At 38.2% G+C, this 13,527-nt stretch overlaps 2 protein-coding genes and 3 non-coding genes across 5 annotated transcripts; 1 reads left to right on the top strand and 4 right to left on the bottom strand.

Moving 5' to 3' along the window:
* Positions 1-4,461: 4,461 nt before the first annotated feature.
* Positions 4,462-5,466, top strand: LOC126586804 (uncharacterized). The gene is made up of 2 exons (XM_050251748.1): positions 4,462-5,321; positions 5,399-5,466. The coding sequence occupies exons 1-2, from the start codon at positions 4,735-4,737 to the stop codon at positions 5,400-5,402; spliced, it is 591 nt and encodes a 196-aa protein (XP_050107705.1). The 5' UTR covers positions 4,462-4,734; the 3' UTR covers positions 5,403-5,466.
* A 2,171-nt stretch (positions 5,467-7,637) lies between these two features.
* Positions 7,638-9,933, bottom strand: LOC126587861 (60S ribosomal protein L32-1-like). Its single transcript, XM_050252942.1, has 4 exons — positions 9,795-9,933; positions 9,565-9,667; positions 8,165-8,346; positions 7,638-8,061 (listed from the first exon to the last, which is right to left on the bottom strand). The coding sequence occupies exons 2-4, from the start codon at positions 9,652-9,654 to the stop codon at positions 7,932-7,934; spliced, it is 402 nt and encodes a 133-aa protein (XP_050108899.1). The 5' UTR covers positions 9,655-9,667; positions 9,795-9,933; the 3' UTR covers positions 7,638-7,931.
* Positions 8,691-8,773, bottom strand: LOC126588103 (small nucleolar RNA Z196/R39/R59 family). Its single transcript, XR_007611328.1, has one exon. It is a non-coding gene; the product is annotated as a small nucleolar RNA Z196/R39/R59 family (small nucleolar RNA).
* LOC126588102 (small nucleolar RNA Z195/SNORD33/SNORD32 family) lies at positions 8,865-8,942 on the bottom strand. Its single transcript, XR_007611327.1, has one exon. It is a non-coding gene; the product is annotated as a small nucleolar RNA Z195/SNORD33/SNORD32 family (small nucleolar RNA).
* Positions 9,342-9,427, bottom strand: LOC126588121 (small nucleolar RNA U31b). The gene has a single exon (XR_007611344.1). It is a non-coding gene; the product is annotated as a small nucleolar RNA U31b (small nucleolar RNA).
* Positions 9,934-13,527: the final 3,594 nt, after the last annotated feature.

The following is a 13,527-nucleotide window of genomic DNA, read 5'->3' as shown; positions in this document are numbered from 1 at the left end:
GTGTTCTTTAACTATAAAACTTATAAAAAGTCATTTCCGCATTATTTTTCTCCTTCTGCAATTCTTGTTTAATTTATTCAATTAAGAAGCCGATGAGCTTGGATGGGGAGAGATTTTTCAGTGTGACCGGCACACGAGGTGGTACACCACGTGTCACTATACAAATGATGAGATATATATGCTAAAAAGTTAATAACTTAAAAAATAAAATTTCTCATCACTTACATAAAAACACGTGATGTATACCATCTGTGTTTCTATCACAATAAAAAATTTCTCGTGCATGGAAATAAAAAAGCGTGTGTGGAAGTCAAATGTCAAGGGCAATAAACTCTCGACACGTACAAGACATTGCGTTTGGGCCTTTTAGGTACCATTTGGTACGCATACGGGACGGGACATGACAGAACGGAACGAAATGGAGGTTCATGTTATGTTTGGTATGCATAGGACGGAACGGTTCGGATTTTGTGTTAAATGACTAACTTAGCCTTGTTTGTACAATTTCTGCAGCGTCGTCATTTTCCTTCGTTTTCTCAGCAACCAATCAGACCCCCAAACAATTACAAGAAGAAAAAAAATGACAAATTAGACCCCCAAACAATTTCTTTCTCTTCAAATCAAACACAGAAAAATCCCAAAATTCATTTCAATCAATTTTTGTAGCTTCGTCATTGTCCTCCCTGCAGCGTCGTCATCGTCTTCCCTGCAGCATCGTCATCATCCTCCGTGCAACATCCACCTTCTTCCCTCCGACCCACCAAATTGTTTCACTCTCTCTCTCCCCAACCTCCCTCTCCAAATCGGGCGACTCCGTCCTAATCCAATGGTCCGGCTGAAGGATTTATTTTGAAAAACATGTTCATTTGAATAACATCATATGGCATGCAATTAACAAATTAAAGGCGGAATCATGCTTGTATGCATTCAAAAACAAAACATTACCCATGAAATTCAAAGCCTAGTAGATTGGTGAACCAATAATCAACTCAAAACAAAGTGAGTTGAAATTAATACCTTTGTAGATTACTCTTTGCATAAGCAAAGGCTAATCACCCAAAGAGATAGGGGCCTTCATTCCTTGCTTCTTAGATCCATGAATTTGGATGGAAGAATAGGTTTCTCCAAGTTCCCAAAATAGGGAACCTCTAAGTCTCTTCACCAAGGTTTGATTGTAGAAGAAATGAGTGACCTTGGAGTAGTAGTATTGCTAGATGTACCCTCCAATGTGTTAGCTTCTTTAGAGAGAAAATGGAGAGACAATTCTCACCCATTTTCACCCAAAATAAACCCTTAATCACATTAATGAATATTTGGCTATAAAGTCATTTATATAGTCACTTCTTTAAGTGACCTAAACAACCAAAACCCTAATTCATACACATATGGCCGGCCATTTAGGGAGTTTTGGGCTTTTGGGCCTTAATTCCTTTATTCATTAAATTGTCATACAACTTAAGTTAATGGGCTTGACGTTCGAAGCCCATTGGGCCTTAAGGTCCAAAACTATCCCGAAGTCTTTAACGAACTTATTCGTTTGATTAATTAACATATTAATTAATCCTTGCCATAAATAAATGATTAAACCATTTAATCATTCTTACTCATTTCCATTTAATCTTCAATCTCCACCTTTTATGGTGTGCGATCCATTAGGTTCCTTTTAGCGAGGCAGTGGGCGATTAAAACCATTTTACATCGATTGTGAATTGAAACAATTTTCAATTCTCCCTTTAGTGGTTATACACGTATAGGGCTTCCACAAACCATGGTTGACGCCTAGCAGCATGTCATGGTTACCCAAACTAATCAGAAGAGGATAGAGAACCTATTCAGTTCGGGATTACAAATGCAATACGGTCCTTCTCTAATCTAATACTCTTGACCACATTGTTTGGTATGATAGTTTATTTACTCATGTCTACTATCCAATGTGAATCGTTTGCTTATATGATTTCCTTGAATGTGATTTGGAACGCATTCCCCAATCTCATTCATACTCTGGCCAGAGATTCCAAATCATATCATAGAGTATTCTCCCTCAACTGTTTGAAGGTTAGAGATCCCTTGTTGTGCATTTACTTGTCTCCATAGCTAAGTGGCTTAACCCCAACGATGCCGTGACACCCCTAGGGGGTGAATTAGACATAATCAAAGATTAAGGACTTAACCACAAGACAACTGTGATGCCTCAGGTCAAATGACTACTTTGCATTATCCCAACCATGAGTTCTCATGTGACATGGAATATAAGAACTCTTCGTTGATCACGTTCAGTGAACTCATTCTCTTATTGAGCACCTACGTACTTGTCTTGATGTCACACACACCAATGACTCGAGACTAGTCACTCTCCCTGAGAGAAGACACAGTACGTACTGATCTTAACGGACTGTCAATGCCCAATTGGTAATCCTATGATCAGGAACATTTAGGATGTGTCTACGAAAGAATGGTCTCATTAATCTAACTTCATTAGATTGCATTCTCCCAATCACATATTCCTTGGACTTTATCGTTTAAGCATATAACATTTATATGAGACGGCTCAAACAATAATCTTTGCCCTTTATATGTTAAACTAGATTAGTTTAACATTTGAAATGTCCGTAAAGTATCATCATATGATTGGTTTTAGGGCACATTTCCAACACCGGCATCGACTCGCCCTCCCGACTCGACTGGCTCGGTATCTACTCGCCCCCTTCCTCCCACCACGACAATTTTATAGGATTCAAGTTCCTTTCCTCCGCCCCCACATGGAAATCTGGGTCGGGCTCCATTTCCCTCCCTCTGGTCAATCTTCGATTCAACTACTCTTTCCAGATTTTCCGCTGGAACGAGTCCAAGGTCGACCCCAACCACCTCGACCAGGACCACAACCCCCTCCCCGACACCGCCCACCTGCTCGCCACCTCAGATGACGACCTTAGCTTCGAATCGGGTCGTGTTCCGGATCAGATCCACCTCGCTTACACAGACGAAGATGACGAGATGCGAGTCATGTTCGTGACGCCAGACGGTGCCAGAGAAGAAGAGGGTTTGCTATGGTGACGTTGTCGTCGTCGGATGGGTTTGCTAGGATTGGGTTAGCAGTTGGGTTACTAGGTTTGTGGTGGAGGAAGAGGAGGGCTACGGGAGAAACAAGGGTAGAAGAGAGGGAGGTTACAGGAGAGAAAGGGAGGTAGACAATGTAATTAATGAAAAATAAGAGGGGTATTGTTGTCCAAAAAAAATATAATTTTGTGTCCCACGGGATGGAAAAACCCGTTCCAGGGGGGAGGGGGAACCAAAATCTAACCCATTTTCGTTCCGTGGGACGCGCGTTCCACATAATTTTAGCGCACTAAACATGGGACGGAACGCGTCCGTCCCACTCTGTTCCGTCCCATCCCACGTACCAAACGCACCCTTAGTGAACCGGAAACCACCCGCCCAGACTCTGTCCCACTTCAAAGTTGGTTTTCTATACATCGTTACCGATTAACGGTCATGCTAAGAGTTCCCGCCATTTTCCAAAGCCTCAGAACCATACAGTTTCCACTTCCACTCTCCATTTCACGCTCCGATTTCCACCAAAATCTTACGAAACTCTCTGAATGCTTGGTGGGTTTGATGAATTACACCAAATTGACCACCCCATCTCACAAATCACGGTCATGCTAACATTGGTTTTGCTGCTGTTGTAATTCAACTGTCATTCTACACATAGAGGCTGAAATATCAAGGTTTCATCAGAAAGTGGAAAGCAGCCATGCTTAAGAAATGAGGCACGACTTCTCCTTCACCTCTTCTCCCAACCATTGACATGGATTTTCAGTCTACGGCTTAGCTTCACCCTCCAACCACGTTCAACCCTCTCAGTTTTCGTCAAATCCAATTTCAGTTGAACCCTAAGATGTACCGAATCATTGCCACAAATGTTTTAGGTTTCTTAATTTGGTTTGAAAAGATGACTTTAATATTCCCACGTCTGACTCACATGTGATTATTTGAAACGCTATTGCGCTTGGTTTTGCTGCTGTTGTAATTTGACTGTCATTCTGCAAATAGAGGCTGAAATATCAAGTTTTCAACAGAAAGCAAAAGCAGCCATGCTTAAGAAATTAGGCACGACTTCTCCTTCACCTCTTCCCCCAGCCAATGACATGGATTTTCAGTCAACGGCTTAGCTTCACCCTCCAACCTCGTTCAACCCTCCCCGTTGTCGTCAAATCCAAGTTCAGTTGAACCCTAAGACGTACCAAATATTCCACAAATGTTTTAGGTTTCTTAATTTGGTTTGAAATAATGACTTTAATATTTCCACGTGAGACTCACATGTGAACATTTGACGAAAGGCTAAGAAAATTTTGGATTTTGACCGCAAATTGCTAATGAGACTCAATTAGCACGGGAGTTTAATTAACGACTTTTGCCTTGTTAATTTTTTCAATAAAAATATATTTTAAAAAAAATTATTTGTGTAAAGTTTTTGGAACAGGTTTGGCCGGGTCTTTCCTTGTTGTTTTGTTCCAAACACGATAATAGCCTAAACAAACAATTTTGCCTAATAAATCTCTACTTTTGGGAAATATTGTTACAAGATCGCATAAAGAAATTAGAAAAAATGGAGGAGCCAAAGAAAAAAGGAGAATTAAATAGCAAAATTGATATTTGCTTTCAGAACCAAACGGCATCGTTCTGAGAGTGGTTATATAGCTGAAGTTTGAGTTCTCGCAGAGGGGATTGTCAATGGCGAGCCGCGCTACCGTCCACCCCGCCGATCATCATGCGACGGAGAACCACCACACCGAGGCAGCTCCTGAAATCGAAGCCAAAGACCTCGATTTGGTCCTCGAAAACGATAACACGAAAGCCACAGACTTCGACAACGACGACAAGTCGGAAGAACTCGAAGCTGATGTTGAAGAGAAGGTGTTCGACGTAATGCCTGGGAGAGGAGATGACGATAAAAGCGAGAAGGGGGTTTCTAAACTGCTTGCGGAAATTGAGATGCTGGATTCGATGATAGAGAGGAGCACGGTTGGGTTGCTTGATTTGCAAGTAATGAAAGAGGAAATGGAAGCGCAGGAGAGAGAGATGGAGTGGAAGATGAGCGAGTCATTGGCGTTGAAGACGGCAATGGAGGAGCTGAAGAGAAAGAAGAGTGAGGAGCTGGTGGGAAAGAAGAAGGCGGCGAGTGGATGGTGGAGGACAAAGTGGTCTTTGCCTGTGGTGGCGTTGGCGGCGTGTGCTGGGATCGTAGCTGCTGTGGCTTTGGCTGGAAATGTGAAGGCTGACAATAGAAAGAAGAACAAACCAAACAAGATCAAGACATTGTAAGTTGATCGACGTAGTGTTTAGCCTTTTTTTGAACAACATTGTTTGTTAATAAGATTTTTCGGTTTCTTTGAAGATGAGTTTGGAGACACTTAACATCCCCGCCTACAGATCAATCGACATTTTTCACAAATTTTACGCAAAGAGGTCTCGTTTCGTGGCTTCAATATCCTTTTGCCAAAGTCTTGTAATGGACTTTCACATGAGAGTGTGCAAAACTCACTGTTTATGACGAATCTCACCCTTTTGTGAGAGTTCGGACTCACACAACGAACTGTCACAAAGAGCGCTTGTAAGAATGTGTTTGTGACGAGTCATACTCTTTGTGAGAGTTCGAGTTGGTACTGAAAGTAAGACCCCGATCACAAATTCATATGGTTCTTATCAAAGATGAAAATTTGATTGGAAACAAGAAAATGGCTCTTAAATCCAAAAAAAAATAAAAGTTAATCTATTTTCTTTTTTTAAAGAAACACCAACAATATGATCCTGTTTTGTAGAGAAAATAAGTGTGAGTTAGGTTCATGAAAAAAAGAAAAGCCTAACAGTCAAAACCCCAAACAGACTATAAAATTTGCTCAACTAATTGATGAATGAGAGGTGAGAGAGCAAAATAAATGATGGCAAACTTCAGAAAGTTCGATGCTTTGACCAGGATTAGATGATGGTCATAAACACTATTATGATCATGCTAATAAGAATTAGGGAAATGAGACGGGGGAGGAAACCAAAGAAAGACGGGATGAATTATTTTTAGGTTATGTCTAGATTAATTATCAATACAGTGTTGATTGCACGTCCCATTTCCTACTTTCAACAAGGTATGTGAAGCATTACCAACCTACATCTCTCTAAATCGAACATACACCCTCTCAGGCTCACTCTCTCTCAAACACCCTTTTCTCAGCAAACCCGAAATTTTCATTTACACCTCCGCCGCCATGTACTTGTCGTAAAAACCTCAAGCAATTGAATTTTATATATTTCACTAACACGCCCACCACCATGTACAAAGCCTCAAGCAATCAACTTCTATAAGGAGGAAGGTAGCCGTGACATGATGATGGAGGTGGTGGACTTGAACGAGGACCTCTACCAGTCTTAGTCTCAATCTCAATCCTAAACTCATCTCCACCAAGCGCCGCCGTCGCTACACTCATAGCAAATGCTTATGGGTGACAGTAACAATGAGGCCACATATGGGTGACAGTAACAATGAGGCCACAAAGTAAGGGCACCGAAGAAGTGAGCCGAGACTTGGGCGTAGGACGAGACCCGAAGACTAATAGCCCTCCGCCGCAAGATGGACGACTTGTTGAACACCTCCAAGTCAAACAAGCCCGTCTAGGAGCAGATTTTGGCAAAAGGGTTTGATGGGGAAAGAGGAGAGAGAAACAGTTCGATGGGAGCGGATATTTTTTCATCTCCTCTATGTAATGTAGGCTTAGAAAATGCAGCATAAACCAAATGCAGCATAAGAATTGTAGTTTTTTTAGTCATTTGCTAATATTTGGGGTTTTAAAAGTTATTTTTCCGTCTCCTCTATGTTGCCATTACACATGCATAACTAAGAAATTTTACACAAATACCTATAAGAACGGCAGAAAAAAAAAATCAAATATACATTAGTTGTAACCAAATATAAACACTATTGTCAATTTGTGACAAATGTATAATTCGGTAAATCCACTTGGTTTCAGACTTGGTGCAATCCAAGGTCATCATTCTCTTTGGTTTGCACAACCAAAAAATCATTCAAAGAATCTACATGATCAAAAAATACGAGATTGTATAAAAAATTATGTGCAAAATAATATGAAAATATCCTCGAATGTAAGGGAATTGCACGTGTAGAGATTCAAAAAAGAATTGATTTGATTCGGGTCATAATCTATATGGGATTCCCCAAGTTATTAACAGAAGATAGGACTCGAAGAATCAAAGAATTACAGACACATGTACAAAAAGAACTCAATTGTGTAAACTGAAAACTCATATTACAAGAATTGCAAATATCTACAAACTTTATCGGAAGAACTACAATAAAGAAACCACCATATATATGTGTGTGTATATATATATATATATATTGTGTAATAATGAAAAGCTCGTTTAAAAATACTTTTAAAATAACTGAAAAAAATTTGGTGAAAACATTTTTGATATCAATCCTTAATAAAAATGCAAGTGAATCCTAAAAACTACTTGAAAGGTGTTTGAAACTTAAAATATTTTCTTTAAAAAAGCTTTCTGCCATTTTATAAGTACATGTGCGTGTAAAAACACTTGGGTGCAGGGCAAAACTCGCATCCAAATTAAGGAACATTCATTGTCATCGCCATTGCATTCAAAATTTAGCAACATTGTCCATGTCAATTTAGCAGCGACCATCGCAAGTTTATTTGTACTTTGTACAGCAACGAGTGACTTCAACTTCGATGCCCGATGAACTACGAAGATGCTGAATTTCAAATGAACACTCCCGCCCATGTTCAATCGCTAACATTCTACCAGAAAAAATCGAATGGTCGGTGTGTTCAAAGTATGGATTACAACTCGTTATAATTTCAAAAAAAAATGATGCTCACTACAAAATGTAGATACAAGCCTCATTCATCTTCCTGGCTGCGCAACCTGGCCAACTTGTTCGTAACAACAACGTCAAGCTGGGCGGCTCTCTCAACAATTTCTTTCCTCTTCCTTGTGGACACATTGTGTGCAATCTCGGCGCAGTAGGTCCTGATTAAGATGAGGTGAAAAGAAAAAACAATACAAATTAGAAATGTTATGTGAAAACAAAATCGGAAACTAAAGAGGCACAAAACAAAGGTCTTCAGTATACCTATTGTGCATCATCAGCAGTTCGAGCTCCTTGACGTTGTGCACAACAAACTTCTTGAAATGATTGGGAAGATAATGACGGGTCTTCTTGTCTGACCCATAACCAATGTTGGGCATGAGAACACATCCCTTGAACTTCCTTCTAACACGAGAATCAATACCCTTTGGTCTTCTCCAGCTGGGCTGTCAAATAAAAAGTCGATGAACATGATTAGTCACAGTAACTTACACCACGGCAATAAAAATAGCCGACTAATAAACAATATAGCACAAAGTAAATGTTTGCAGGGTTAAAGTAACAGAAAGCTGTTGAGAATCAAAGCTAACTGTGTCGCAAAGACCTGTAAACTTCTATGTACGCCCTGTTAAACGAAATGTCCAGCCACAGATAATAAATCTGGACATCAGATACCATGGGCAAACAACTTCAAAAAGATACAACAGCAATACATATTCACACAGACGACCACATATTAGACACAACAGGAGCAAGAAATCACAAATGAGAAGGAATTAATCGTTCAAACTGCAATCTCAGTCGAAAGATGGTGATTTTAACTTACTAATCACAGAATATCATTAACGTTAAACATTTGCATCACAGATTGCAGATTTACTTCCAAAAAGATACAATTGAAAAGTTATTAATCCTAAGCAAACAAAATAAATTACTGAAATGGTAGACAAAAGTGGGAACGCAACGTAGATCAGATGGTAGTGCATGTAAGTATTCATCATTCAAATTGCAGAATAGATGGGTACAAATCATCACTTCTTGTTGCATATCCCCAAAAATTAAAACCCTTTTGTTCAACAAACAAGTACTCAAAAGAAATAGACAAAACTGAGTGAAAAAGACCGAAAAATTTTCCAAATCTTAGCCACAAATCAACCAATCATACGGTAAAAACCCAGACTTTTATTGCTCTAAAAGATCAGATAGTCGATCACTAATTCACCAAATTGCATCTTAAGATGCAAGTAAGACAGGTGGTAATAGCTATCCTCATATCCATCAAAAACCAAGTTCAAATAACGAAATGGTAAACATTATACCACTTCGACACCGCGAAAAACCATTGTTCCATATGTTTGGAATGAAATTTTTGAAAACCAATCAAATGGTTATATAAATCCATACAAAAAATGAATTACCCAATTAAATATATGACAGAATGGAATCAGATATAAGTATGTCTATCACCATCTTGCATCCATTGTAAAATGCAAGTAAGACTGGGGCGACAACAGTATCATCATTTTCTCCACAAAAATCGACACTAACAGACTGGGGCGACAACAGTATCATCATTTTCTCCACAAAAATCGACACTAACACAAAACAAAAATTCAAAAAAAAAAAATTTTTTAAAATGGGGACGAAAGATATTGGTATTATACCTTGACGGAGGCCTTGCGGTCGCTCTGGGGCCTCTTGAAGTGCTTGACCCGCTTCTTCACGATCGACTTCTTCAGCAACGGCACCGCCATTTTCACTTAACTCCTGCAAATCCAAACAACAGATTAAAATTGTATTAGCTAAACCCTAATCGATTCATATGAGAAATATACAAAACAGATCTGAAACCCTACACGAGAGCGAGGGAGAGAGAGAGGAGAGAGAGGCTTACAGTGTGTAGGGTTTTGCTGAGCTGCCGAGCTGCGGATTGATACTGGGGACGTTGGTTTTATAAGCGAAGAGCGGAAGCTATTAGGGTTGCTAGGGTTTTGTGATATGGGAGGTGGACTAAAATTTGGTCTGTTTGGCTAATGGGTTTAACATAACCCTGGTTAAATGATCTGGGTTTGAAAACTGGGTCCGGGCCTTCTGCTATGTCAAAATGACTGAAAGCGTTTTTGGAAAAATTGATTTAAGTTTCCAAAACACTTTTAAGTGTTGTCTAAGGGCTCTTTTAAATATACTTTTAAAATAGCCGAGAGTACTTTTAAACTAGCTGAGAGTACTTTTAAGTGCTCTTTCATGAAGCACTTTAAGTGATTTTTTATGATTTATTTGCATTTTTACTAAAAATTGGTTTCAAAAATATTTTCACCAAAAAGACTTTCAGTCATTTTAAAAGCACATCCAAACAAGTTCTAAATGAGAATTTTAAAACTTATAAGTAAATATATATTTATTCACATAAACATGACCGTAGCCAAATTAACACGAGGATTACGGGCTTGATTTATATTTATAATTTTCTATCTGTGCTAATAACGCCCTTATATTTTCTTAATTAATTGATTTTCCAATAAAAATTAATTAATTGTTTAATTTTTTTTTTAAATAAAGTGAACGGGCTTGTAAGGCCACAGTTCTACACACAATTGGTATGGCCCAATGGACCGTCATTTATTTGCTTTTATGATTTTGGGCTTCATCTCTTATGAGAGTTTGTCTGTACATTTCATTAGATCAAGGATTTAACTTCGCTCCTCAAGAATTCAATAGCAGTTGCTACTTACACGCAATTCAGAACACATGTCCGAGTTTTGATTAAAAAAATCAAAACTGGACGGGAATGAGTGTAAGCAGCAGCTGCTGTTGAATTTGCAGCAGCCAAATCCAATTCTTAGATCAATGTCTCACAAGCAGAAATTTTTTAGTGTGTCAGAAACACGACCTAGTACCGTAAGTATCATAACATAAGTGGTTGGATATTTAAAAAAAAATCACACATGTGTATAAAAACTTGTTTCTGGCATACCGAAAAATGAATGCTTGTAAGGGGAGTTGCATATTTTTTTTTTTTATCTCTTTTGTGTCTATACATAGAGAATATCAACAATTAATTTTAATATCTTACCGCCGTTTGATACTATTTCATTTTCAATTTTATCTTTTTATTTCCACTTTCTTTTTTTCAAATTTATAATTCAAAATTAGAAACTGAAAATTCACATCATTATAGCATATAAGCAGATGATTTTCACACCCAATTTAATTTTCACATGCATGTCTTTTATGTATCATTAAATTTAATAAATTAAATGAAATTAACGGGCAATGTTAAATAAAAGTGTGTGAAAGACTAAAGACGAGAACCGAATTGACATGGAGAATGGAGTATTTTCCTTTTAAGTGCCCTATGTTATGGATGCTTCCAAGTACATAGAAGCAAAATATATCCCTCGTCCAAGCAAGAAGTACGTGTGAACTGGCGGGGGTGACGGGGGAGATGGATCAGGCCACGGTGGCCGTGCGATGATGCAATAGGCGACAAAAGCTTCCCTCACCCCACACGCATGTGTGCGCCCCAACCCAACTTTGTACGTCGATGTCGAGGAAGGTGTCGACAAGGAGTTGAGAACAGTCGGTCATCACTTGAAACTTGAATAGGACCCATTCTCCCGACACGGGAGATTTTTCGGAATGTTATAAGTACGGTTCATTACGCTAAATAGTAATATAATTAGTTGAAAATTTTAAAAGAAAAGATTTCAATAATTGTATTATGTCACTTACCGTCTTGTAATTTTTTCTACACATAAAAATATTTTGTCCCCCAACACTTAGTACTTTGCAACTTGCGTACATGAAGTAATTTTTTACATGAATCGAAGGGGAACCGGATCCCCTTCGGACCCAGAGGAATTGAGCCCAATGATCAAATGATCTAGGCCATTGAAATTTGATCCAACAGTTACAAACAGAGGGCTCTCTAAAAGTTTTAATAATTGTAGCCGTTTGATCAAATTTTAATGGCACAGATCATTTGATCTCCGGCTTAGTTCCTTTGGGTCCAGAGAAGATCCAGTTCCTTTTCATGGCACCACTTGAGAGAGACGAAGAAAATAAGAGATGACTATTGGTTTTAGGTTGTGCTATTTACACTATTTTTTTTTACCTCCCACACATTTTTATTAATTGTTGTCTTTTGATTTTCTTTATTTTATTCGACGCTTCGCACCACTGGTAGACTACTTAACATTCAGTTCAAAAGGCCCTACTTAGTTTCGCAAGCCTTTATCATTGTCAGTTAACTAAGTGGGATCGAGGTTTCCAGGTTAGGCTCTAGCTGGATGATCACTGGAGAAGTTGCCCGTGATTTGAACCAGCAGATTTGTTTCATACGAAAATAAAAATCTTCATAAATGGGATAGTTCATATGAGGGCCGGAAATTGAGAAAATTGTGTGAGCATTACAAATAGATGTGTGGATAACATCATCCTTATTTTAATATTTATTTTAGCCAAAGTGACATTAAAGAAATGATATGAGATAATACAATACAATTACTAATGCAACCTAGGAAAAATGTGCTTTGTTTTCTTTGAGGGAACCTACCAACCAATGTTATTTAAAATAGCTATTTATGCCGTCTGGCCTTCACCTTGTGTACCGTAATAACGTTTATAATATGCTTACTTTTTTGAAATGGATAAGCTACGAATCGAAGAAGACAGAAGGAATAGGATCCTTTCCGGATCTCGGATTCGGATGATCAATTAATCGTGTTTGTTTATTGTATATCGTACGGTTAAAAATCATTTTTAAATTTTCATTTAAAATTGAATATAAATAGTATTTAAAGAAAACTGGTTACACGATGTACGATAAACGAACACCATTGATTAATCTCCGGATCCCCACAAAGAGGATTCGGAAAGGATCCTTGTCCGACACGAAGGGAGAGCGTGAAATGAAAATGAGATCAGTTACTTTTTATAATCAATACTAGCATATGGTCACACACAAAGTGTGAGAAAATATTTTATTTTTGTTTTTGAAATAGAATGAGAGAGGAAGATAGTGATAGAGAATGTGGGGGTATGAAGTTTTTAGTTTATATTTTATTTTTAATTAGAGATATGTTATAATTACATGTGGGTGATGTTTTGAAAAAAAAGCCAGTAAAATTTGGTTTTGTAAAATTACATTTATGCCCCATATTTATTATTCATGTTATGTTTTATTCGATGCTTCGCACCACTGGTAGACTACTTAAGACTCAATTCAAAATGCCCTACTTAGTTTCGCAAGCCTTTATCATTGTCAGTCAACTAAGTGGGATCAAGGTTTCCAGGTTAGTATTTAGCTGGATGATCATTGGAGAAGTTGCCCATGATTCGAACCAGCAGATCTGTTTCATACGAAAATAAAAATCTTCATAATTGGGATAGCTAATCTGAGGGCTGGAAATTGAAAGAATTGTGTGAGCAGTACAAATAGATATGTGGATAATACCATCTTTATTTTAATCTTTATTTCAACCAAAGTGACATTAAAGAAATGATACGAGATAATACACTTACTAATGCAACCTAGGAATGATGTGCTTTGTTTTCTTTGAGGGAACATACCAACCAATGTTATTTAAAATAGCTATTCATGGCGTATGGGCCTCACCTTGTGTACT

The sequence above is a fragment of the Malus sylvestris genome, chromosome 10 (assembly GCF_916048215.2).
Source record: "Malus sylvestris chromosome 10, drMalSylv7.2, whole genome shotgun sequence".
NCBI classification, from domain to species: Eukaryota; Viridiplantae; Streptophyta; class Magnoliopsida; order Rosales; family Rosaceae; genus Malus; species Malus sylvestris.
This window is presented reverse-complemented; position numbering and strand designations above follow the sequence as displayed.